Source organism: Prionailurus bengalensis, chromosome B4 (genome assembly GCF_016509475.1).
Source record: "Prionailurus bengalensis isolate Pbe53 chromosome B4, Fcat_Pben_1.1_paternal_pri, whole genome shotgun sequence".
Lineage (NCBI taxonomy): Eukaryota > Metazoa > Chordata > Mammalia > Carnivora > Felidae > Prionailurus > Prionailurus bengalensis.
This window is the reverse complement of record NC_057358.1, coordinates 93,652,738-93,678,599: the sequence shown is the minus strand read 5'-3', so window position 1 is coordinate 93,678,599 and position 25,862 is coordinate 93,652,738. Positions and strand designations below refer to the sequence as shown.

The 25,862-nt window shown below is 43.4% G+C and overlaps 1 protein-coding gene and 1 pseudogene across 2 annotated transcripts in view; both read left to right on the top strand.

The window, feature by feature from the left end:
* CPM (carboxypeptidase M) overlaps nt 1-25,862 on the top strand; it is an 82,856-nt gene that overhangs the window by 28,013 nt on the left and 28,981 nt on the right. For both annotated transcript variants that reach the window (XM_043564940.1, XM_043564939.1), the window contains exon 3: nt 21,625-21,722. In XM_043564940.1, the coding sequence (XP_043420875.1) occupies nt 21,625-21,722 (98 nt within the window). The remainder of the gene's footprint in view (nt 1-21,624; nt 21,723-25,862) is intronic.
* Nucleotides 22-1,289, top strand: LOC122474009 (annotated as a pseudogene).

Below are 25,862 nucleotides of genomic sequence, written 5' to 3'. Positions count from 1 at the left end.
ACAGAGCCCAACGCGGTGCTTAAATTTATGGAAGGTGAGATCATGACCTGAGCAGAGGTCGGACACTTAACCAACTGAGCCACCCAAGTGCCCCCAAGAATTTGCAGTTTTAACAAAAACCCCAGATAATTCTGCTGCAGGTAGTCTAGAGATATGCTTGTAAGAAACACAGCAATGCTGCCCGACCTAGTCTAGTTCTGCTCTTTATCTGCTTAACTCTGGCCATCAACAGGACTATATGAGAGGAGCAAAAGAATTACTTGGGAATGACTGAACTCACACCATAGGATATATCACAAAAATGCAGAAACACTGTATAAAATGACTGCAACAAGATTTCTCTGAATCCCCCTCCTGCCTATATGAGAGGTGTTTATTTGTAAATATTCCTGCCTTTTAATGGAAAGAGGACAAACCAAAGTTTATCTCCATTAGGTAGAAGTCATCCATGTATGATTGTATCACCATCCACATCCTCCACCCCGTCTTCCCCTTCTACCCAAATGCAAAAGCCATGGTTAAGACTGTCCCTCCCCAGGCTTCCCCCTGGCCTTTGTCACACCATTTCATGCCTACCTATGTGTGTGCTAAGTGGAGAGGGTGGCTTGAATGGTCCATCATCATCCATCTTTAAGAGTGCATTTAGCTTCCACAGGAGGCCTACATGCCACCGCCTGGGCCGCTGCCATGTCTCTCATGATCCCTGACTAGTTCCAGTACGTTTTGCGAGCACTCCACACCAATATTGGTGAATTGAGAGATGAGGATATCTCAACAGGAAAGTTGACATAGGAACAGGAAATAGCCTTTGCCATCACTGAGTTGAGGGTGTGGGGTGAAGATATGCTCCTGTGATGTTGAGGAAAGCAGATATCGATCTCCTCAGGAGGGCAGGAGAGCTCACTGAGGATGAGATGGAATGTGGGATCTCCATGATGTAGAATCCACACCAGTATAAGATCCCAAACTGGTTTTTGAACATACAAAAGGATGAAAGATATAGCCGGGTCCTGGCCAATGGTCTGTACAACAAGCTTCATGAAGACCTGGACCCACTAAAGAAGATTTGGGCCCATGGAGTGCTGTGCCACTTCTGAGAATTTCATGTCTGAGGCCAGCATGCCAAGACCATAGGGCACCATAGCCACACCGTGGGTGTGTCCAAGAAGAAAGAAATCTGTAGGCCTTGTCTGTTAATAGTTTATACACCTTGGGGCGCCTGGGTGGCTCAGTCGGTTGGGCGTCCAACTTCAGCTTAGGTCGTGATCTCATGGTTCATGAGTTTGAGCCCCATGTCAGGCTCTGTTCTAACAGTTCTGAGCCTGGAACCTGCTTCAGGTTCTGTGTGCGTGTCTCTCTCTCTCTGCCCTCCCCCGTTCGTGCTTGCGTGTGCATGTGCTCTCGCTCTCAAAAATAAACATTAAAAAAAGTTTTTTAAAATAGTTTATACACTAAAAATAAAAACTAAAATAAAAAGGGCATCTAATGCTGAGTAATGGTTGAGCATGTCTCGAGGTAGCACGCTGTTAGTAATTCTGTGGCTGAGCACTGCTGACTTGAGCAGTGAGAAGACCCTGGCAAATCTCATTGTCTGTCCTCCCTTAAGAATCTGTCTCATCTTTTTCAGCCCGATCATTTGAGCATGGCAAAGTGACATAGGTGACGGCTTGAATACAGTCTCTGTCCACAAATTTCTCAGACTCAATTGAGGCGAATAGAGGCACGCTGTTAGAAAAGATTAAGGCTGGCCCCCAGGTGCTGCAAATGGTGAGTGCAGAGCCGTGATTTTCCCAGCAGATGTGAGATAAGCCACGGCTGCAGTGATCCATTGTGAGAAAGTGTCTAATATAGTCAAAAACTGTCTTTGGAATGGCTCCTTATAACTAGGCTTTCCATGACGGTTCCTGGGTCACAGCCCATGGAAATGTAGTTGCCTTTCGAGGGGCTTGACTTGCCTTCTGCATTTACGTGTATGAAATCGGTTCTAGGTCTTTGGACCTGGCATCTGGCCCACTCTTTCCTGAGAATGGTTTGCCTGTGAGCAATGTGCTTGGTGACCAAGCTGCCTCCTAACCTTGTGAAATTGGCAGTGCATGAATTGTTAAATATTTTATAAACTGACAAAGATCAAGATAAGATGTGCTTAAATGGGTGAGTAAACTCAGGTACCTTATTAACAGCTGCATTTCCTCATGCTTCTCAGAAATGGGCATTTCACAACCAACATCTTAAGGTGGGAGCTGATCTGAGATGTAAGCTTAATTACACAGTTTGATAAAGCCAATGAGTTGGGCCTGGGAGATTTTCTGACCTTTAAATAAGTCCGTGGAGGTGGCCCCTGCAATCTTGGATCTACTCTGGCAGGCAGTTCAGAGCCTGAACACTCAGTGTTGCTCCTTTAGGGTACATTGGGTAAAAGCTGCAGTTACGAGTCCAGGATGGCATCGCTAAAGCCCTGGTCTTCAGCTTAGAAAAGACTTAGGATTGGCCAGTTGTATACACAGCCAGAGAAACAGTTGGGAAACTTAGCAACTTCCAAAATAAATGCTGGCTTCTTTGTGTATATGTAGGCCTACTTTGCAGATAATGTTGACTTTGTTTTTTGAGGGGGAATGCAGGGAGGGTTTGAAACTTTTTTTTAATTCAAGTACAGTTGGCACACAATGTGACATTAGTGTCAGCTGTACAGGGTAGTGATTCAGCAGGTCTGTATGCTGTGCTCCCCACAAGAGTAGCTACCATCTGTCCCCGTACAGCGCTGTTACGACACCACTGACCGTATGTCCTGCGCTGTGCCTTTCATCCCTGTGATTTATTCATTCCCTAACTGGAAGCCTGTACCTCCCACTTCCCTGCACCTATTGTGCCCATCCCCCACCACGGTGACCGTCAGTTCTCTGTGGTTGCAGGTCTGTCTCTGCTTTTTGTTGGTTATTCACCTGTTTTGTTTTTTTAGATTACACACATAAGTGAAATCACACGGTATTTCTCTCTCTCTGTCTGATTTATTTCACTTAGCTTAATGCCCTCTAGGTCCATATATGCTGTCACAAATGGCAAGGTCTCATTTTTTCTTACGGCTAAGTAGTGTGTGTGTGTGTGTGTGTGTGTGCGTGTGCGCGCGCGCGCGCACGCACGTGTGTGTGTATATCAGCTTCTTTATGCATTTTATCTATCACTGAATGCTTGGGTTGTTTCCATATCTTAACTATTGTAAATAGTGCTCCAGTAAACATAGGGATGCATATATCTTTTTGAATTAGTATATTTCCTTTTGGTGAATACCCCAGATAGCATTGATTTTTGAGTGGTAAGTAGTTTCTCAAAGCTCTTGCAGACACAAAAGAAAATAAACACATCATATTCCAGAGAGCATCTCTCATTAACGAGTCTGACGGAATGTCAGTATCGGAGAAGTAACTTAAGAGTCGCTTTTTTGGGTGTGTGATGTGTGTGCAGTATGTGGTGTGTGTGTGGTGCATATGTATTGTGTGTGCTGTACTGTTGGTGTAAGTTGATGTGTGTGTCTCACATGTGGCGAGGGTCTGGTGTACTTGTGGTTTTGTGTGGCATAGGTGTTCTGTGTATTTGTGGTCTGTGTGGTGTATATAGAGTATGTGTGTGATATCGGTCTTCTGTGTATCGTGTATGTTCTGTGTGTGACGATCTTTGTGTGGTATATGTGTTGTCTATAAGCTGGTCAAATATGAGAGGTATGTGGTTGTTGTGTTTATTGTGTCTCCACGTGTGGTATGAATGTCATGTATGTGGTGCATGTGTGTTGTGTGTTTGTGGTATGTTTTGTGTGTGTGCTGTATGTCTAAGGGGTATTTGTAAGGTGTGTATGCTATGCCAGTGCACACACCGCATACACGAAATACCTACCACACGACATCACATATACACTGCACATCCACATACACCACACACAAAACATAAAACATACACTACAGTGACCACATATACACCATGCAGCTGACACATACAACTGCAATCACTCATACACCAACCACTCGTATAAACACACGCACCACACATACAACACGACACACATACAGCATATAACACATGTACATCACACAACATATACAACACAAAACCACACCTGTACCAAACACACCCCACACTCACCAACCTAAACCCTACACACTACATAGCACATATGCACTATTCATACATACCACACACACACACACACACACACACACACACACACACAGTTTCCTTTCATGGGGTGGGGAGAGGGATGAGGAAGATGAAGCTTTCGTTTGCTTTAGGAGTGAGATGCCTGATGGCTGTAGGAGTTAGATGCCTCAAGTTCTTGTCTGGAGAAAGGTAAATATCTACTGCATCTAAGATGGTGACAGAAAGTTCTGTTTTGTATTGGAAGAGTCATGTGGAAGAGAGAGTAGTCGTAGAGTGAAACAAACAAAAAACCAGTTCAGATCCAAGCCATCTGAGCTGTTCCCTCACCTGTAAAATGAGAATACCTGCCTTCCCTACCTCATGGGGTTTCTGCTGCAGATTAAGTATGATGATGTGTATGAAAACACTTAGGAAATTATGTAAAATATTAGTATTTTAAGCAGATAGGATTTCTTAAAATCTTTGAGTTATTCCTCAGACTCTATGATGGACGTCATTTAAATATGCTATTTCCTTTGTAATCCTAATAATCAAATTCTCTGTGAAACCCTGGAAAAGCCCAGAAATTCCTATGCAGGCAGCCCACTCTAGAAGGCCTCTCAGAGGGACCATTGTGAGAGTGTCTGCTGAAAACACCATTGCAGGTTGCTTTGTAAGCTTGAGAAGTGTGTTCACAGTTTCCGAAGGTGGGCTGTGGCACTGATGTGAGTGGGCAACCGGCTCGTTCTTTTTAAGTAAATGTTTATATTTGTATTGACTTTGTAACAAGGACAGCAAACTTAAGCTACTTTGTTAGAGACGTTAATTAGCAGCAGCTAGGATGCCTGGTTGGGATCAGTCTGTAGAATGTGTGGCTCCCAATCTTGAGGTCATCAGTTAGAGCCCCACATTGAGTGTAGAGATTACTTAAAATAAAATCTTAAAACAAAAGTTAGCACCAGCTTATGGTTCTAGGTACCACCCAGAACCGTAATGTTAAAGTATTGCTCATATTCTTCTTGGCTATGTGAGAAATGAAAGACAAATATAAATAAATCTCACATTTACTACTTCTTTGAAAGCACTTGAGTGATTATTATGTAGTTTCTCAAGTTTGTTGACAACAAATAAACGCTGTGATAGTTTTGTTAAAGGATAAATTGAAAGGATCCGTGAAAGCCACAAATGTATGTATGGTCCTGCACTGAGGTCCATTGGGTAAAGTAGGGCCTCTCGAGTCTGTGTTGGGCTGGGTGACAGGCCCTTTTTTCTCAGACTCAGCTTCTCAGTGGCCACTGCCCTTGTCCCTCCCCTTCCTCTTCCTTAAGAGTCTTGCTGCTGTGTTCTAACTGAAGCCTGGAGGGGAATGGTGATCAAATGGAGGCCGAGAGAACAATTCCAATCATCCACATTCCTTTTTTCCCCTGATCCAAAGTCTAATCTTGAGGAAGAGATGGGACTCAGGATTGAGCTGCCCAACACCCAAGCTTTACTGATTCCGTATTTTTATCCTGTGTTAGTCACTTGGCCTTTGCCGGCTAAATGACTTGATGATCAGAAGGCTCAAAGGTCATATAAATCATACGATTTAAAAATATTTTTGTGGCCTTTTTTTTCTGGTTGTCGTAAAAATGAAAAAATGTCCTTTAGTTAACGTTCACATTGACATCAAGATGATTTTTCTTTCTCACTACCTGCAGAGATGTAATAAGCTAATAGACCTTGATTTGAGATAGTTTATATGGTAATTTCTTAAGTCCTTTTGTAGGATTGTTCTGTGTTTTTTCTGGGAAGAGGCAGCCTGTGAATTTCTTACCTCCAGGCCTCCATTCCCTTCCTTATGGCCTCACCGTTTGGGTGAACGGCTCTGACCTTACTTGATCCTATGTGTCTCACTTTTATAAGCTGCAGAAGCCAGTGGAGCAGGCCATGGTTTTTTTTTTTTGTTTTTTGTTTTTACTTTTACCTTTTTGAAACCTCTCCTCTCCCCAGCTTTTCATTTTGAAATTTTTCAGACCTACAGAAAATAAATACTCACACAGTCTTCATGCAGAACCCCCAGTTAATATTTTGCCACATTTGCTTTGTCTCTCTCCTGAGCTTTATCTGTAGATTTTGCTGAACTATTAGAAATAGTAGCTTGCCACATCATCCCTAAATACTTGAGCATGCATCACCTAAAAATGAATTCTTCCCGCCTTACCACAGCACACCATTATTCAACTCAGAAAAATAATACTCAGTGAATAATATACTCCATTTTCAAGTTCTCCAATCATTCCAAGAATGCCTTTTATAATTTATGTTCTCTTAGAATCCAGTCAAGGCTCACACATTGGATTATAGTATTATATCTCTTTAGTGTCATAATCTGGGACAGTCCCCCTGCCTTTTGTTGACATTTTGAACGCATGTTGTACCAGTTTTATGTCATTGACTGATTCCTTAATGAACCAATTCCTTATCTACAAGCTCTTGGGTTATGCCCTTTCAGTGATGAGAGTGGAAATCAACATGGTTTCCAGCCTCATTAGCCTGGAGATAGTTAAAATCCGTGTGATGGCTTCAGTCACGTTGGTAATAAGCCATGTAAGAAAATGTGAAAGACTTGTTTATGATTAACAGTTCAGCAGGATTAGCTGAGGTGACTGGTTTCCTGCCCTGCCCTCTGGCCATGTGGGTTTACAGCTTCCAGGCTCACCACCACCCTTAGGCATCTCATCCTGGGAATTCTGAGTGAGATTCAGGGCTTGGACTTAAAATAAACTCATTGGATGTCTGGTGATATGAATGTTTTGTGACACTTTTTGCTAATAGATTTTGAAGGACATGTTTTCTTAAGATAGCACCTTCTACTTTCTGAATCCATACTTCTAATTTTTTTTTTTTTTAACTTAAGTATGTATTGGTCTATCTAAGCTGATCTGATCTGCAGATCTTCTGGAACATACATTTGTGCTGACTCTTGGCACAAGGTCTCCATCCATGTGTTATGGACACTTTATATTTCAAATTTTTCTTTAATTGTTCTAATGCTGCGTCGTCTGCTAGAGCCTATAGTTTGTCATGAGCCAATTCCGTGCACCCAAGGCCCTCGAGCAGATGTGTGCTTACCATGTTTCTGGCACTATTTGTAAAGCTTGTGGGGATTAAATGAGATAGCCCCATGAAGTGTGAGTACCCTTAATCCTGTAACCAGGATGACAAAACTGATGCACTCAGAGAGATTAAGCAACTTGCTCCATACCACACGGCTAGTAAGTGGCAGAGTGGGGGGCTAAACCCTGCAATTTGATTCTAGAATCTGTGTCAATACATAATGCCGCTGCAGGGATACTGCCTATCTTTTAAGAAATCCCAGATGCTCTTTTGAGGCAGATGGTGTAGCACTGAAATACTGGTTTTGATGTCTTTACTAAAGTATTTATTTGTGAGATTAAAATTTTTTTAATGTTTATTTTTGAGAGAGAGAATATGCAAGCAGGGCAGGGGCAGAGAGAGAGGGCCACAGAGGATCCGAAACAGGGTCTACATTGACAGCCTGATGCAGGGCTCGAACTCATGAGCCGTGAGATCATGACCTGTGCTGAAGTCAGGCGCTTAACCCACTGCGCTAATCTCACAAACAGGGGCCCCTGGGTGGCTCAGTTGATTGTCTGACTTCAGCTCAGGTCATGATCTAATGGCTTGTGAGTTCAAGCCCCGTGTCCAGCTCTGTGCTGACAGCTGGGAGCCTGGAGCCTGCTTCAGATCTGTGTCTCCTCTCTCTCTGGCCCTCCCCTGCTCACACTCAGTTTCTCTCTCTCTCAAAAATAAATAAACATTAAAAAATAAAAATCTCAGAACAGTGTTACTAGTGAGAAGTCCACCTTTGTTAACCCCGCAAATCCATCAAATGTCCTGGTTTTTGGTCAAGTCGAGTCCTTGTGGGACCCCATCCCATGTTGGCAACTTCAGGGCTTTTCTTGCTGTCAGGAGCTCCACATCCTTCTGTCTGGACTCTGGCCCGCTTGACTTTCAAATGAAAGAAAGACTTTTAGGGCACAATCTCAGGGAGCGGGCTGATGGAAAGAAATGGTTCTGTCCTCCAAAGTAGTTTATGAGGAAACTAGTAAGTCAGTTGCCCTTATTCCTTGCCACTAAAAGATGAGTTCTTATGGTAACGATAAATAGGCAATAAAGTTAAGCTAGCCCTCAGCCAACTGTCTTTTTCTGGGCCAAATGCATGTGAATTGACCTCATGATAAATCACAACTCTCTGACACCTACAGGAAACTCGTAAGAAATAAAAGCAGCTGGGGAGAAAGAACTGGAACATCAATACTGAACGAGAGAATGCCCCTGACAGACCATGAAAGAGAACTCTCAAACGGATAATAAATATATAGTGGTAGCTGTAATTATTTCATCTTTTAAAATAAGATTTTAAAAATCTCTTTAAGTACTTGTTTGCATTTTAAGGTAATACTCAACTTGGTTACTATGATTGCTGAACTCTTCAAAAGGATGATCTGATTATGTTTGACTATTCTCCCAAGGGACCATAAAGGGAAGTTCTCAGCTTTTTATAGTATGAGGCCTCTAGAGGTTTTCACTTGGGGGATTTAAAAACAAGTTTCCTGTCTCTATATGAAAAAAAAAAAAAAAAAAAAAGACTAGAAAGGCTCATAGGGAGATGATGGTGGTTGGGAATGATGGCTAGTTCTTAAAACTCAATTTTGTAAAACTTCTTATCATTTACAGCTTAAAAATAAAAACATTTAAAAGAAAGGGAACAGATTCATCAGCCTCTGACCTGGAATAGAATGGGAAGACCAGAGAAGGTAGCCTTGTCAGAGGAGAAAGGCAGAGGAATTTCCTCCGATCTTGTTGGGGTTGCTGGTTAGTGATTAATGAGACCAGCCTCACTGCGTCTCTTAGAGTCGTGACTAGTGTTGAAATCAAAAAAGAAGAAAAGAGAACTTATCCCAACTTGACACATCTTCAAATTTTTCCTTTCCTTTTTTTAATTAACAAAGGGTCTCTGAGCAATCAGAAGAATCCTTGATTTAGAAATTGAAATCCCCAACCCGCCCCCCCCCCCCAAATTTACCTGTTCAGGAAGAAATAAAATGGAACCAAACATCTACATTCCCAGGAATCATTTCAAAACATTAGTACTGTGCATGGAGACAAATGTGTAAGCAAATGAAATCCCATCTCCCCACAATGTTGGAAGAGTCTAACTCAAAGCCAGATACTGGGTTTGGATTTCTGTGTTCTCACATAGCAGTACTCCAAGAAGGTCCATCTACTCTAGATTAGCCATCTAGAAAATCAGATCCTTTGCAGATCCTACCCAAATGGTAGACTAGCTGACTTTTCCATAATACTGGAAAACAGTTGCATCTAGTCTCTGGATCAAGGGTGACCCCAGCTCCAACTGGACTTCCTGAGTTGTTAATTTATCCAGTCATCCATCCATTCGACAATCATATATTGATCATATACTATGTATGGGCCACACACTATGATGGATTCTGCAAGCACAAAGATACACAGTCCCTTGCTTGTAGAAAAACCTGTGGTTTCAACAGTGTTAGGAGAGGGGCTGCAGAAGTACTATGAATGCTCAAAGGGGAGAGTAACTCAGGCTGGTAAGGGATGGTACCAACGGAGGAGAAGGGTAAGAAAGGTGTTGGATGGAAGAGGCTTTTGGTTGAGCCTTAAACAGGCCAGTAGAAGTTGGCCACTTTGATCAGGTAAACAGAGGACTAACCATGCATTGAAGGTGCTGAGGCAGATGGTTTGGAACTACACACCATTAAGAATGGCTAGAGGGGCACTTGGGTGGCCCAGTTGGTTAAGCTTCCGACTTCAGCTCAGGTCATGATCTCACAGTTTGTGAGTTTGAGCCCTGTGTCAGGCTCTATGCTGACAGCTCAGAGCCTGGTGCCTGCTTCAGATTCTGTGTCTCCCTCTCTCTCTGCCCCTCCCCTGCTCGAGTGTGCTCGCTTTCGTGCTCTCTCTCTCTCTCTCTCTCTCTCTCTCTCTCTCTCTCTCAAAAATAAACATTAAAAAGAAAAAAAAGTGGCTAGAGCCTGGTGTCTGGGATTATGGTGGGGGGCTCAAGGCCGAAAGTGGACAGACCATGAGGTCTGGTGTGCCATGCTGAGGGCTTGGGTTCTATCTTGATGCCATGGCAAACTATTACAGGACAAGCAGTGGAGCCATGGGATTCGATTCACGTTTGCTTAACCCCCCAAATAATGGAAAGTTTATAAGACATTATGCTTATTTGGACTTTGTCTTTTCTTTTTCTTTTTTAATTTTTTTTGAGAAAGAGAGCAACAGAGTGCAGGCTGGGGAGGGCAGAGAGAGTGATCTGAAGCAACCTCCAGTCTCTGAGCTATCAGCACAGAGCCCAACATGGGACTCGAACCCACGAACCGTGAGATCATGACCTGAGCCGAAGTTGGACACTTAACTGACTGAGCCACCCAGGTGCCCCTAGACTTTGTTTTTTCAAATGATGAAGGTGATGTCAGAAATAGAAAGTCAGGGGTGCCTCGTTGGCTCAGTCAGTAGAGCATGCTACCCTTCATCTCTGGGTCCTGAGTTCAAGGACCACATTGGATGTAGAGATTACTTTTAAAAATAAAAAATAAAATATGACCTCCCAGAATATTTAAAAAAAAAAATGAAAGAAAAAAATAGAAAATCAGTGTTTTTCAGGTCAGTATATAATCAGTTAGTGATGTACGGTTGTTTCAGCTAACTAAATGCCAGACTCAGTCTTGCATTTGGTACCTATTCACTGAATGAATAAATGGGAAAACTAAAGGCTAAAAAGCCTTTGTATAGGATTGTAGCTTTCACAGTGAAGCTGTACCTGATTTTTGTCAAGTTCATATGAGGATTTACAAAGGAGTCTGGTCACCTCAGGAAGCACTCAGTCCATCAAGGCAGCAGTTGCTGGCTGTGGTGCCGGCTGCTGCCCTTGCCTGGTCTCCCAGCCGAGGGTGAGCAGAGCCTGTGCTGGCCAGTTCCTGGCTCCTGATGTCAGGTAGGCTTGTGTTCCAGCGGGTTACTGGGCTACCACTTTGCCTATGCCTGTGTTTTAGTGCATCCTTAAAGGGCCTCCTCTGTTCACCTTGCTTAACACTGCCCCACTTCCCTTCCACACGACAAGTATTTAGGTCCTTTGTTGTCCATTTTTCTCGATTCACGTCCAGCTTGGCACTTCTAGAATTCAAAGCATTATTTCAGCTCTGGAATCACGTCTGTCCGCCTGTAAATGCTATTTGAGCTAGCAGTTATAATGAGATGATCCAGGGGAAAAATTCCAAGAGACTGGCTTTGCTAGTGATGTCTTACTATGGTATTATTTTTTATTACAATGTTTTCAGTGCATTTTAATAGTGATTTATTGGCTGTCCACTGTCGATCAATAGCTACCATGAATGTGTAGGACACCTTCTGTGCTATAAAAACAAAACTGTAGAACACGTTTGGTAGATAATTTGGATTGAGAAAATACACAGAAGAACATTATTAACAGAGGTTTATGTATATTTTGTGCCATGTGAGTAGTGTTAAAGCAATATTTTTAGGGATGCCTGGGTGACTCAGTTGGTTAAGTGTCCCACTCTTGGTTTTGACTCAGGTCATGATCTCATGGTTCCTGAGTTCAAGCCCTGCTTAGGATTCTCTCTCCCTGTCTCTCTGCCCCTCCCTTACTTGATCTCTCTCTCAAAATAAATAAAAATAAACTTAATTTTAAAAAAACAAAGTTTTTAAACTTTCTTCACCTCTGGGTCACCACCACAGAATCTTAGGGTTCTGGGAGCCCCTGTCTGGAAAAAAACAAAACCACTGTTTTTCAGCACTAAGAATGATGAACATTCAGTGGAGGGAAATATCATTTCGGGTGGGTAGGTCACAGAGGGTATATCAGAGGAGAGGCTAAACTCTACTACAGAATTTTTTTTTTTTAATTAAAAAAAATTTTTTTTTTTCAACGTTTATTTATTTTTGGGACAGAGAGAGACAGAGCATGAACGGGGGAGGGGCAGAGAGAGAGGGAGACACAGAATCGGAGACAGGCTCCAGGCTCCGAGCCATCAGCCCAGAGCCTGACGCGGGGCTCGAACTCACGGACCGCGAGATCATGACCTGGCTGAAGTCGGACGCTTAACCGACTGCGCCACCCAGGCGCCCCTACAGAAATTTTTTTAAACCCCAAATCTCAGTGGGTTATAACAGCAAAATAAAGGTTTGTATCTCACTCACATGTTTTTCATCAATCAGTTGGGACTTGGTTCCCTGTTGTCTTCCCTCCAGGACCTCAGCTGACAGCAGCCTCTATCAAAATATTGCCTGTCTTGTGATGGAGGGAAATGATCTAGCAAACCATTCCTTGGCTCTAACAGCTTTTTCCCAGAAATAACACGTGTCTTTTCTACTCACATTTCATTGGCCAGAACAAGTCATGTGACCACACCTGAGTTCAACAAGGCACTGAATGTTGGTCCAACAGTAATACAGAGGCCTCTGCTAAAAAGTGATCTTAATACTGGTGGATTGCCATGATTTACTGTAGTAGACACAATAGAGGAGAAGAAGGATCTAACTGCTCAATGCTGACAGCATTGTTAAGAAAACAAAACTCTTCCATGTGAAACCCTTAGAAAACTAACTGAAAGGGAGAATTTTGTTTTGTTAACCTGTAATTGAGCAGAATATTTTTCAGTGCCAAAGCATGTAGTGTCATTTTTTTTTAAGTCTATTTATTTATTTTGAGAGAGAATGGGAGCATGAGGAGGGGAGGGGCAGAGATAGAGAATCCCAAGCAGGCTCCATGCTGTCAGCGCAGAGCCTGACGTGGGGCTCAAACCCATGAACGGTGAGATCATGACCTAAGCTGAAATCAGGAGTTGGACACTTTTTTTTTTTTTAATTTTTTTTTTTCAACGTTTATTTATTTTTGGGACAGAGAGAGACAGAGCATGAACAGGGGAGGGGCAGAGAGAGAGGGAGACACAGAATCGGAAACAGGCTCCAGGCTCCGAGCCATCAGCCCAGAGCCCGACGCGGGGCTCGAACTCACGGACCGCGAGATCGTGACCTGGCTGAAGTCGGACGCTTAACCGACTGCGCCACCCAGGCGCCCCAGGAGTTGGACACTTAATGGACTGAGCCTCCTAGGTGCTCCTTGTAGTGTCATGTTATAGAAATATTGTAAAGGGGAAACCAGGGTGGATCAAAGTAATCTGGGGAAACTTCTTAGAATTAGGTTTTTGTGGAACGCATAGGATTTGTAAAGGCTGAAAATCCAGGGATGCATTTTAGGTCAAAGTTGACAGAAGTAAAGATGAGGCTGAACCTAGGGTAGGGAAAGGAGCCTGATCCCACGAGGAGCATCTGTGAGCAGATAGTGAGAAATATGAGTGCAGGGTGGGTGACGGAAGACCCTGAAAGCCTGGGGGAGGAATTTGGATCTGATGTGCCAGTATTTACTAAAAAAAGTAGTCCTGGAGAGGCACCAATATCGTGTGAAATGCTGCGGTAAGATATTTATTGAACACCTGCTATGCACCAGGCACTGTTTGCTACGAATAGAGCAGTGAACAAAACAGGCAAACCAAACAAAATAGTAAACACACAGGGAGTGCACTTGTATGTTGCATTCTAGTTGAGACAGACATTATGCAAGTAAATGATTCAATTTTCAGTCTTAATGAAAAATGCATGAAAAAAGATACACAGGATTGGAGAATGATCAAGCTATCCAGGGCAGTGTGGTAGTATTCGTACATCAGGGGGATGAGATGGGGAGGATGACAAGACACCGGTGAAGACTGATAAAGTGAGGGAGTCCTAGGTGATAGCCAGCATCCATAGGCCCAGCATCTGACAGCAGGATTGGCACACTCAACTGATGAAAACCTCCTGATCCAGGCCTAGTCCATCTGTGTACAAGATACTAGGAATACTGGGTCCAAAGAAGGTGGCCATTGGGATCTACTGCTCATGTATCAGTTGGAAAAGTGCTCAGTGGATGTGGTGCCTAGATCCAAAGCATGCAGGTATGACACCCGTGCAGAAGCCCTAATGACCTCTGAGTCCCACAGCCTCCTCTGGGCCCAGGCTCTCACAACAGGTAGCCCCACTTGGGACCCCACACCAAGATCACTGTACAGTGGGAAACTCTGGTGCAGCAGACGTCGGTGTCCAAAAACTGCCTAGGAGTGCTGGGATGCCTCCTGTGTCCCCTTCATCCCCCTATTAACCTGAGCCACAGGACCCATGGCCCTTAATGGAATTTGGAATTGCCCCATCATTGCTTCCGGGCAGAACATAGCACTTGCTCTTACCACAGTAACAGCAGGATCCCTGGGACACCCGATTCCTTTCCAAACCCCTGAGCCCCTTCTCAACAAGTTCCTCTGTTCATAAACAAGATCAGCTTTGTGGGGATCAAGTGGCTGACTTGGGGGGGTCATCGCATCTGTTCGCATATGGGTTCTTGGCTTTGCATGTACAGAAACAGACTGGGTGTTCATGGTGGCTGGCCAGAACCCCTCACTTCAGTACAGTAGCCACGGTAAATGCTGGCTGATTTGCCATAAAGGAGGGCGTGTGCATGAATTTTGGGTTCCAGGTATAGAGCAAATGAGTTTTGCCCATGTGTTTATTTCTGTTGCTGTTCCATCCTCCCTACTTTTTAAGCCTTATCTTTGTAGATTAGAAGCCAAACATTTCAGGAAAAGCACCTAACAGCCAGGTCCCCTGAGGTATATCCACCCCAGATTCCACACTTTGGGGCAAAGCCTCTAAGGCTTGCCTATAATCCTTAAATAGCAGTTTGCAAACCAGTTTGGGGTTTGCATACCAAAGGGAGCAAACAGGAGCTTTAACTTCTCAAACCATCTTCATAGTACCCTCAACCTCTGCCTTCTGTTTCCAATTCTCCAGAGGGAGAAGGAAAAAAATCTCAACACCAGAAATGGTGCATATAGAAAGCTTGGGGCACCAGTTTGCATTTCTTTCATTTTTCTTTTTGTCATTTTGTCTTTTTTTGTTGTTTGTTTGTTTTAGTTAACATACTGTGCAATATTGGTTTCAGGAATAGAATTCAGTGATTCATCATTTACATACAGCACCCAGTGCTCATCCCCCCACACCTCCTTCCATCAATCCTCAGTTTGTTCTCTATCATTGAGTCTCTTGCAGTTTGTATCCCTCTCTCCCCTTCCCCCACTCCCCCTTCCATATGTTCATCTGTTTTGTTTCTTAAGTTCCACATGTTAGTGAAATCATATGGTATTTGGCTTTCTCTCATTGGCTTATTTCACTTAGCATAATACATTCTAGCTCCATCTATGTCATTGCAAATGGTAAGATTTCATTCTTTTTGGTGGCTGAGTAATATTCTATTGTGTATATGTGTGTATGTACATACTCAAATACACCCCATCTTCTTTGTCCGTTCATCACTTGGTGGAAATCTGGGCTGTCTCCATAGTTCGGCTATTGCTGATAATGCTGATACAAACATCAGGGTGTATGTACCCCTTCGAATCTGTATTTTTGTATTCTTTGGGTAAATACCTAGTAGTGCAATTGCTGGATAACAGGGTAGTTCTATTTTCATTCTTTTGAGGAATCTCCATATTCTCTTTTTTTGCCTTTGATTTTTCATCTTTTCGGTAGCTAGAGCAGTGCAGAAAAGTGACTGGGAACAAAGCATGTGGATGGACTACCCAGCTCTATCTCTTGTTACAGCAGTTCTTTTTTTTTTCTTTTTAAGTTTATTTATCTTGAGAAAGAGAGGGAAGGAGAATCCCAGTGAGGCCCCGTGCTGTCATCAAGGAGCCCAACACAGGACTCAATCTCATGATCCATGAGGTCATGAGCTGAGCTGAAATCAACAGTTGGACGCTTAATGGACTGAGCCACCCTGGCACCCTGTCACAGAAGTTCTTAAATTTCAGTATCCATGAGAATCCCCTGGCTTCTTACTAAAACACAGACTACTGGTCCTCACTCTCAGCTTCTGATTCAGTATATCTGGGGTGGAGCCCAAGAAAGTGCATATTTAACTAGTTCCCATGTGACGCTGATGCTGCTGGTCCTGCGGCCACACTTGGAGAATGACGGCCTTCTGAGGTTACCTAAGATTGTGTCCACCTGGGTAAAAGGCTAATCCTACTACCACTAATCCTAGATACCACTTACAGTTGTCGGGGGTGTTAAGTGAATATGCACAAAATGCTTTGAGCTATGAATACTATGCAAGCATAGCCAGTCTGGAAATTTTTGCCCATGCTTTTTGTCCCTGTTTTATTTGCTCTGGTTTGTATGTGTTTTGTTTTCGTAATGAGTCACTTAGCAGGAACCTCTTTTCCTCTACTTCGAAGTCAGAGGACATGTGAACTTTGGAGGCCAAATGTTCAACTTGATTTAAGTAACGTGCTGTTTTCACCTTGTCCATTATCGAATGCAGGGCTTCGTAGCTGTGTGTCAAGCTGTGTGTGTGTGCAGGTAGTGGGAAGGTGCACAAGTGAAATGGAAGGTTTGGTGTCAGATCTTTGACTCATACTTAGGGAAGGAGGAAGGAATTCATCAGCCTTACAACAGCCTTGCCCACTGAGCTGTTATTCCCACTTCTATATGCGGACACTCTATCAGGCAAGCTCCCTCAAGCTCTGACTTGGGTTCAGAGGGTAATTGTAGGGATACACAGAGCAATGCAGAGTCTGGGAAACCAGCAGCTGATTCATCCCTCTGGATACCAGAGCTACGTGGATCATACAGTACATACAAACAAGCCTCATGAAAAACCGGAATGTGGCTCATCATTACAGCCACTCTGCTCCAGTGGCCAGGCCACCCAGGCAGAGTCTGCTTCTCTCTGGGCACGTTCCACTGAGAAGCTCTGAGCAGAGTCAGACAGGACAGCCTTCAAATCCGGTGTCTTATCTTGGCTCAGTTGGTCATCCCAGGTGGCAGCCTGGGTATTGCCCCAGGTGTAAACCATAGCAACACAACATTGAAAGAATTGCCTGGGAATATTTCCCATGGGGGAGGTTGGCTCTGGCCTATCTAGAACTTTCAGGGAGATTAAGGCAGCCTGGAGTCCTCAGAAGAATACAGATTTTGGAATCAGACCTGGGTTAGAACCCTGCCACTTGAATCAGTTTCCTTAACAGTAAGTTGTAGGTACCACCCACCACATGAAAGTGTTGTGAAGTTCAGGTAACAAAGTGCTTAGGGGGTCTGATGCATAGGAGAAAAAAATTATTTGATTTCATCACCCTATCACTCAAACCCTTATCACTCATGGTGTGCCGTTGTCAACTCTTGTAGATTCATATGTTAATTTAAGGCTTTTTTTTTTTTTAAGGCTTTATATGCTATGGAGCTATTTCCTTCCATGGTACCTTTTTTTTTTTTTTTTTTTTGGAGAGTGTATCACATGAGCAAGGTGGGGGGAGGGGCAGAGGGAGTGAGAAAGGGAATCCCAAGTAGGCTCCATGCATAGCTTGGAGCCTGACATGGAGCTCAATCCCACAACCCTGGGATCCTGACCTGAGCTGAAATCTAGAGTCAGACACTCCACCGACTGAGCCATCCAGGTGCCCCTCCATGGTACCTTTTAAATGAAAATCTGTTTTACATGGTTGTAGTTTATATAATTTTGTATTCTTATTTCTTTCACATGATAAAATAGTTTTGTTATAAATTCTGTATGTAATTTTAGTGGATTTACATAAAAATACTTACTGAAGTGGCTCAATCAGTTAAGCGTCTGACTTCGGCTCAGGTCATGATCTCGCAGTTTGTGGGTTCAAGCCCCACATCAGGCTCTGTGCTGACAGCTCAGAGCCTGGAGCCTGCTTTGGATTCTGTGTCTCCCTCACTCTCTGCCCCTCCCCTGCTTGTGCTCTGTCTCTTTCTCTCTCTCTCTCAAAAATAAATATTAAATTTTTTTTAAAAAACTTAATTTTGAACATCTAACAAAAGAGTATTGGTTGAATAAATGGTAATGTATTCATATGGTAAGATATTAAGCAGCCATTTAAAAAGGAGTATATTGGGGCGCCTGGGTGGCGCAGTCGGTTAAGCGTCCGACTTCAGCCAGGTCATGATCTCGCGGTCCGTGAGTTCGAGCCCCGCGTCGGGCTCTGGGCTGATGGCTCAGAGCCTGGAGCCTGTTTCCGGTTCTGTGTCTCCCTCTCTCTCTGCCCCTCCCCCGTCCATGCTCTGTCTCTCTCTGTCCCAAAAATAAATAAATGTTGAAAAAAAAAAAATTAAAAAAAAAATAAAAAGGAGTATATTTGTTAACATAGAAGCATGTTCATGATTATATGTAAAATGAAATGGTTTTACCTAAAGATCAGGTGGCTTCCAGATCTATCTGGACATTCACTATCTCAGTCTCAACAAGCTTTCACATTTTAATGGGCCTCAGAATCACCAAGGGAGCCTGTTAAATGCAGATTTGGGGCTTTACCCCTAGAGTTTGATTTAGCAGATGGGGCTCAGGGGTTGGCATTTTTACAAGGATCCACGTGATTCTGATATGGGTATGACAGTCCTCCCATCTCTACCTGTTGAAGCTGTACTTAGCTTTCCAAACTTCTGCTTTCCCCTGAACACCTGAAGTACTTCTTGGCATTTATTATCTGTTTTCTTGTCTTTGGATCTTTGTGAATCCTTCTAAATTGTAAAACTTTTCCTGATCTTCCAAGCAAACCCAGTGAGACACATATGTCACACCCCCGGGATTTGTGTCAAGCTCCCAGTTCCTGAATATAATATAGATCATGAAATATTTGAAATCCAAGTTTCGCTTACTCTGTAGTGAGGAGAAAGGCACCAAGCATTTCAGAACTCTTCACATCTGGCATTAGAAAGAATTTGGGGGAATAAGGTAGCCTTTCCAACCTCGATAAGAAAAAAAAAAAATCTTGTTTAAATTACCCTTGTCTTGGCAGTCATACTGTGAAAAGTAAAGTTTGTTCTCTGTCCATTTACTCTGGTCTAAGCCAGAGGTGGCCAGTGCTTGTGGAGAGGGGGTTAAGACCCTTCAAGAAGCTTGTCATTCCAAAAGCATTGCATGAATATCTTCCAGGATCTTTGGTTGGTTTTCATTCTCAAACGTGGTGCCACTGAGGTTATTTGAGGTAAATTTCTCATCTTGCAGTTCACTTAGGAGCCATTCATGCTAAAATGGAGATTGAGTTACCCACAAAGTATTTGTTCACTTAGGTTTTTATTGGTTTGATTTCTGTCCTTCCTTAAGCCAATTAGTATTGGCTATCCATGTCAAGTCTGGTTTTGTTGTCTTTCCCTAGCCTTACTTAACAAGCCAGCTGTTGCAAATCGGTTGTGATAGTGTTATCACAATTGGTAAATATTAGGTTGAGATTATTGAATTTTCCCCCTTGCCTAGGAGGGGACTAGGTCATATTCTGTACAAATCTGATTATTCTAGCTTGAAAGGCATTAATAGCCAGGGAAAAGAATTCTCTAGAAGGAACCCTCAAGAACCAGGGTTACTAGCTCACTCAGAAAGTTTTTCCTTACTCACATGAAAATATTAACTTTGTAGAAGTGAAACTCCAGATGCCCTAAGAATTCATACCGGAGAATAGAAATTTCTGAGGTTAATGAAATGGTTCTGATGAGAAATCACTGGATGGCTTATACTTGCCACATGGCAAACTTGGAATCATTCTTCAAAACCCTGTTCAGAAGTCATTTATAAACCCCTAGATCTGTAAAGTTTTTCATGATCCCCTCCTTGGGGAAAATTAACCATTCCTTTTATTCTACAGGCACAACGGTACCTACATACACTTCTGTGGCCATATGCATTACGGTCTAGTGTAATGATGTGTTTGCGCATCACTAGTCTCCACTTAGATCAGAAATTCACTGGGTGTCGAGAGTATAACTTACCTGTACCGTCTGTTCACCTGCCTAAATGGCTGGATACAGTACTACTAAATGAATGAATGTATGAATGAATGAGGATTCTGCACTAAACAGGTGGCATCAGTCAGATACATGGCATTTTGTGGGTGTTTTCTGAGAAATCCTGCAGTTACTGAATTTAAAGCATCATTCTGGCATGAAAAATTTCCTTACAAAATTGTTATAATAAATTATGAATGCTGGAAAAGACAGGCTGAGTATCTGTTTCTCCCTGGATTCCTCATGCCAACGGAGTGTTCCTCAGCCTGTGGGACCCCTGATTTAAGGGACTAGATCTGAAATTCCACAGAAACCTTCACATTAGCCCAGGAGCTGCTGTTAAATTCCTTCTCTGGGCTCGTGAATTCTACAAAAGGCTCAGATATCACGGGCATTTGAACTTTGTGTCCATGTGATAGCTTTCGAATATACTCCTCAATTTCTAATTTTAAAGTCTTTGTATTTAAAAGAGCCTGATGACTAAAAGAGATGATTTTAGTCATCTCTTCATCATCTCATCATCAGTTATCATGATGACTGAAAGAGACCTCTTCATTTTACTGATTAGGAAACCAAGCCTCCAGGGAGACGGGCAGTTTTCGTTATTAGAAGGCTCACTGGAATTGAAGTCCAATAGGTCAGGTCTTGGCTCTGGGGCTCAAAGCACAGCTTCTCACTGGTTGTGTGATCAGAAGCAGCTTACTTTAATGTTTGGAAGATCAGTTTTCTCACTTGTAAAGTTTGGTTCACGATCCGTCTCAGTGGGTCACGATAAGGGATTACTGAGATAGTGCGTACCGGGGTCCCAGCCGTGATGTCTGCACAGAGCAGATCCTCATTGATGTTTAATCTCTGCCCTTCCTTGCCGGAATCCAGCTCCTCAGGCAGGGTTAGGATTTAGAAGTTTTCCTTGAGGCATCATTAGGATACATTGTTGTTCCCAGTTTACTTGGCAAGACTCAAGCACATAAAGGGCCTCCTTGCCAAGGAGCTGTGTTACATCAGGGTTTGAATACAAGATTCAAGATTTCTTACTTTAAAAACAATATCCCCAAAATAAGTAAATAAATACATATGTACATACATACATACAATCTCCTGAGTTCCACGTTTTATTGCTTGTTGTTTTTTCACTTGTACTGAGAATTAAGACACCCTCCCAGTCAACCATTGACTGTAATTTAAGTTTGTATAATTATGAAAATGAGCAAGATCCTTTCTAAAAAGCACTAGGGACTCAGAGCAGAGCGTATAAATGTTTTGGAAAAATACGACCTATGTAACCTAATCAGTTTTCGATTTTTAAAAAATCGTGTTCTAAAACAAGAAGTTAAATATCTGTGCTAAATTGAAGGGATCTGGGCTGGTAGGGAACTAAGCATTTTAAGCACGGAGGTGTCAGTCCTATGTGCTCTGGGCATCACGAGACGTGAGTCAGGTGGGAGAAGCCGCAGTTTGCTGTCTTCTCATTCTCCCAGGGTTCATTTGTCATTTTCAAACACAACTTATTTTTCTACCTTTCTCTTCCCTGTAAAGGCAGAAACCTGTGGGTTCTTGTTGTGGGGCGCTTCCCAAAGGAGCATAGAATTGGGATTCCAGAGTTCAAATACGTGGCCAACATGCATGGAGATGAGGTACGTATGTGGCTCAAATATCTGGAAAGTTGCCGGAGGAGCTTCCCCTCGGGTCTCTTGAGTTCCATGTAAATGCTAAGGAAGCAACATAAATTACACCAATGAGTCTGGAAATGTCTTCCCACAAGGCCTTCTGAGAGAACATAAGGAACCAGGGTCCGACAGCCACCACCACCAGTGCCCTGGGAGGGTACCTGGAGTCAGCTCTGTGCTGGGACTGGAAGAATAGCAGAGTCCAAGTTCTGCACTGCCAGCTGGGTCCCTGAGACCCTTCGTGGGGTGACTTCTCCCGCCTCCCGATGGGCAGCAAGGTGATGAGCTAAGGAGCTGTATTCTATTTGAACTCAAAACAATCAGAAGACCCCAAATAGCTAATCTAAATTCCTAATATCTATTTTTCTGGAAACTTTTGTCACCTTCTCTTAATCTTCTACTCAGTGTTTTCAATCCTGAAGTTTAGGTCATCAAGCTTAGGGTTCTCTCATTCAACAAATGCTCTTAAATTTTATAATCATGCATTGCTTCTTCTCCAACTTATCAGGGATAAACTCTGCTTTTGGTTTTGTTTGATGTCATGTCATTTATTTTGTTTTGCAATTACCCCTACTCGCCACTCATTCCTGCCAGGCATTTGAGGGTGCTCATCTCCATTTCTTGCCTCCCTTCCTCAGACTATTTTAAGAACATGGCAACTGCAGTATTTTCTGTTCACCAGGCTCCCACATGCTCGGCCAGTCAAGTGGAGGGGAAAGATAGTTCCCAGTCATCACAGTCAAGAAAATTTACATAGGAATATGGGTAACACCCTATAAAACATAATTTAACTTTAAGGAACGTCGAAGTAAATGCATAGTGCAATAAGTACAACCTAGTGACTTGTTAAAACGCTTGGGAATTTGCAGTAGTGTGGGTGGCAGGCTCTAATCAGATGCTGGGCTCCCTGTCCTGGCTTAACCCCGCCCCGACCCCAAGCTCCTTGGGAGCAGGACCCACCTCTCCTGACACACAGAGCCTGCCCTTTTCTGGGCATGCTGCCCGACCTGTCCTGCTGGGAAAAGGTACTTTGCAGCTGGAGCCCAGACGCAAACAAATACTTGCCTCTAAGGAAGGGGTTGGCCTTTGGACCCGATTTGTGAGTAGATGGAAGGTCAGTCCCCTCATGACTCTTCTGAGTGATCGGGCTGTGCCTGTCAAAGACTCGATGTCGCCGGGAATCTGACCGATACTGTAATAAAACAACTGTTCACTGCAGACCCCAGCCCAGACTTCCCTCTTGTCATCTGGTCTACTGATCAAGATCCCATGGAATCTGTTTTTAGTAAGAGACATACAGCATTCATGAGGTTCAGTAGTTTCTTTATTGAATTCTTGGGACTTCAGAGGTTGCAGCGTGCTGCTCAGAAATAGTCCTCTGAGCTGAAGCTTTCAAAGAGAAGCCAGGTCCTTTCCCTCACTTGCCTCCGAATTTGCTTATTCCTAACATGCACTTTCCCAAATTTCTGGCATTTGCTAATATATCCCATCAAATCGGGGCTCTCTGACTCACTCACTCTGATTCTTTGAAGAATGCTAAGGACTGAGACCAAGAAAGGGAAAGGGCCCAGTGTGTTTGGGGGCAGGGACCTGAGGCCCTGTTATCCCCCACATGTCCCGGCTGGTAGCAGTGTCAGGGCAGTGTGGGCCACTGAGGAACTTGTCCTGAAGGTGAGATCTTGTGCCTTGTCCCCTCCTGGTGCATCAGGAGCTGGGGACAGGGATGGCTTCACACAGGAGCTGAGGAGTCTGTGTGAGTAGAGGGTCCAACCACCTTACTCAGCCTTCTTCCTTTCTCAGATCTTTTGGAATTGAAAGAGCATTTTCCAGGACCCACTGTTAAAAAGCAACATGGCTGGGGTGCCTGGGTGGCTCAGTCAGTTAAGCGTCCTACTTTGGCTCAGGTCATGATCTTGTGGTTGGTGAGTTCGAGTCCTGTGTCGGGCTCTGTGCTGACAGCTCAGAGCCTGGAGCCTGCTTCAGATTCTATGTCTCTGTCTCTCTCTCTGTCTCTCTCTCTCTCTCTCTCTCTCTCTCTCTCCCCTCCCCTACTCATGCTCTGTCTCTCTCTCTCAAGAATGAATAAAACATTTTTTAAAATGTTTTTTTAAATAACAAAAATAAAAAATAAAAAGCTACATGGCTAACATTTGAGGGCAATGGTTCTCATCTTTAGATGGATTCCTCGCTATTCTGCCACAAATTTTGAGTGCTGACCTCAGGGTGTATGGATCTTCTATAAGAGTCTGTGGGCCTCATGTGGAGAAACCCACAGGGGATATACATGCACTCAGTGGCATGGTGGGCACAATTGACCACACTATTTTTAAAATGTTTCTTCCTGGGTCGCCTGGGTGCCCAGGTCAGTCAGTTAAGCATCTGACTCTTGATTTCGGCTCAGGTCGTGATCTCGAGATTCATGGGACGGAGTCCCGAGTCGGGCTTTGCGCTGGCAGTGGGAGAGTCTGCTTGTAATTCTCTCTTCCTCCCTCCCTCTCTTTCTGTCTCTGTCCCTCCCCCGCTTGAGCACACACTCTCTGAAAAAAAATAAATATTTAAAAAATAAATAAAATGTTTCTTTTCTTTCCTGGACCCAACCCCACAGAGGTGTGGGTGTTTTCCTACACTTACACGATGGCTTGATGGTAGTCAGCATCAGCAGCATCCGGGAGACCCAGTCCTGCCGAGCATACCTGCTGTTTTCCCCCCATGAATTTTTACTTTACCTCCTTATGCCTTGTCTTAAAATCCGGTCTTTTTAGGGGTGCCTGGGTGGCTCAGTCAGTTGAGTGACCAACTTCGGCTCAGGTCATGATCTCATGGTTCGTGGGTTTAAGCCCTGCGTTAGGCTCTGTGCTGACAGCTCAGAGCCTGGAGCCTGCCTCGGGTTCTGTGTCTCCCTCTCTCTCTGCCCCTCCCCTGCTCGTGCTTTGTCTCTCTCTCAAAAATAAACATTAAAAAAAAAGTCCGGTCTTTTAAAAATTAAAAATGATCCGTTGTTATTATAAAATCAATTATGTACATCTTAGAATATAGGTAAACAAACAAAACACTCTATTTGATCATCCAAAAATTAGTACTGTTAATTCCTTACTATTATATCCTTCTAGATGTTTATGTGTGCACGTGTGCATTTTTATTAAGTGAGCTATGCTAATTTGCTATTTGTAACATTTTTACGTTAATACTAGCTCACTTTCAGGTCAATAAGAGTTTGTCGGGGCGCCTGGGTGGCGCAGTCGGTTAGGTGTCCGACTTCAGCCAGGTCACGATCTCGCGGTCCGTGGGTTCGAGCCCCGCGTCGGGCTCTGGGCTGATGGCTCGGAGCCTGGAGCCTGTTTCCGATTCTGTGTCTCCCTCTCTCTCTGCCCCTCCCCCGTTCATGCTCTGTCTCTCTCTGTCCCAAAAATAAACGTTGAAAAAAAAATGTATATAAAAAAAAAAATAAGAGTTTGTCCTGTCTTTAGCATATACCCCACTTTCTAGTTTCTCAAAATGTCCCCCAGATTGTCTTAAGCAGGATCCTGTCCAGGCTCAAGCATCACCTTTGGTTGGTATATCCCTTGAATCTCTTTTATTCTAGCATTTAAAGGATCTTTTCATTTCTAGACTTAATAAAGAGACCCCACCAATTATCTGTCCTGCAGAATATTCCACATTCTGGATTGTTTGCTTCCTTTCTTGTTATCACCCAACTTGTGCCTCTAGTCCCTCTGTTTCCTTTCAACTGGAAGCTAAATTTAAAGGTTTGCTGTATTTAGGTGAAACTTTTTGGCTAATATACGTTTTAGGAATTGTGCAAATGGGCTAATTTGGTGCTGAGGGTTTGCAAAAAAGCAGACTTTGGTAGCAAAATAACTTAAAATGGCCCCTTTGCAGTCAAATATTATTATAAAAGAAGTGATGTTAAACCTATACTTGTATAATAGTTTTCTTGTCTTCAGTCACCCTGCTGTTGGCTCACATCCTTCCGATGACACTGGCTCACTGTGCCATGTTGATCAGACTGGCAAGTTTCCTTCTGCACAGTGCTTTACGAACAAATGATAATAATAGCTAACATTAACGAGCATGGGCCACACTAAGTGCTTTGAGCGTTTCTGCAGC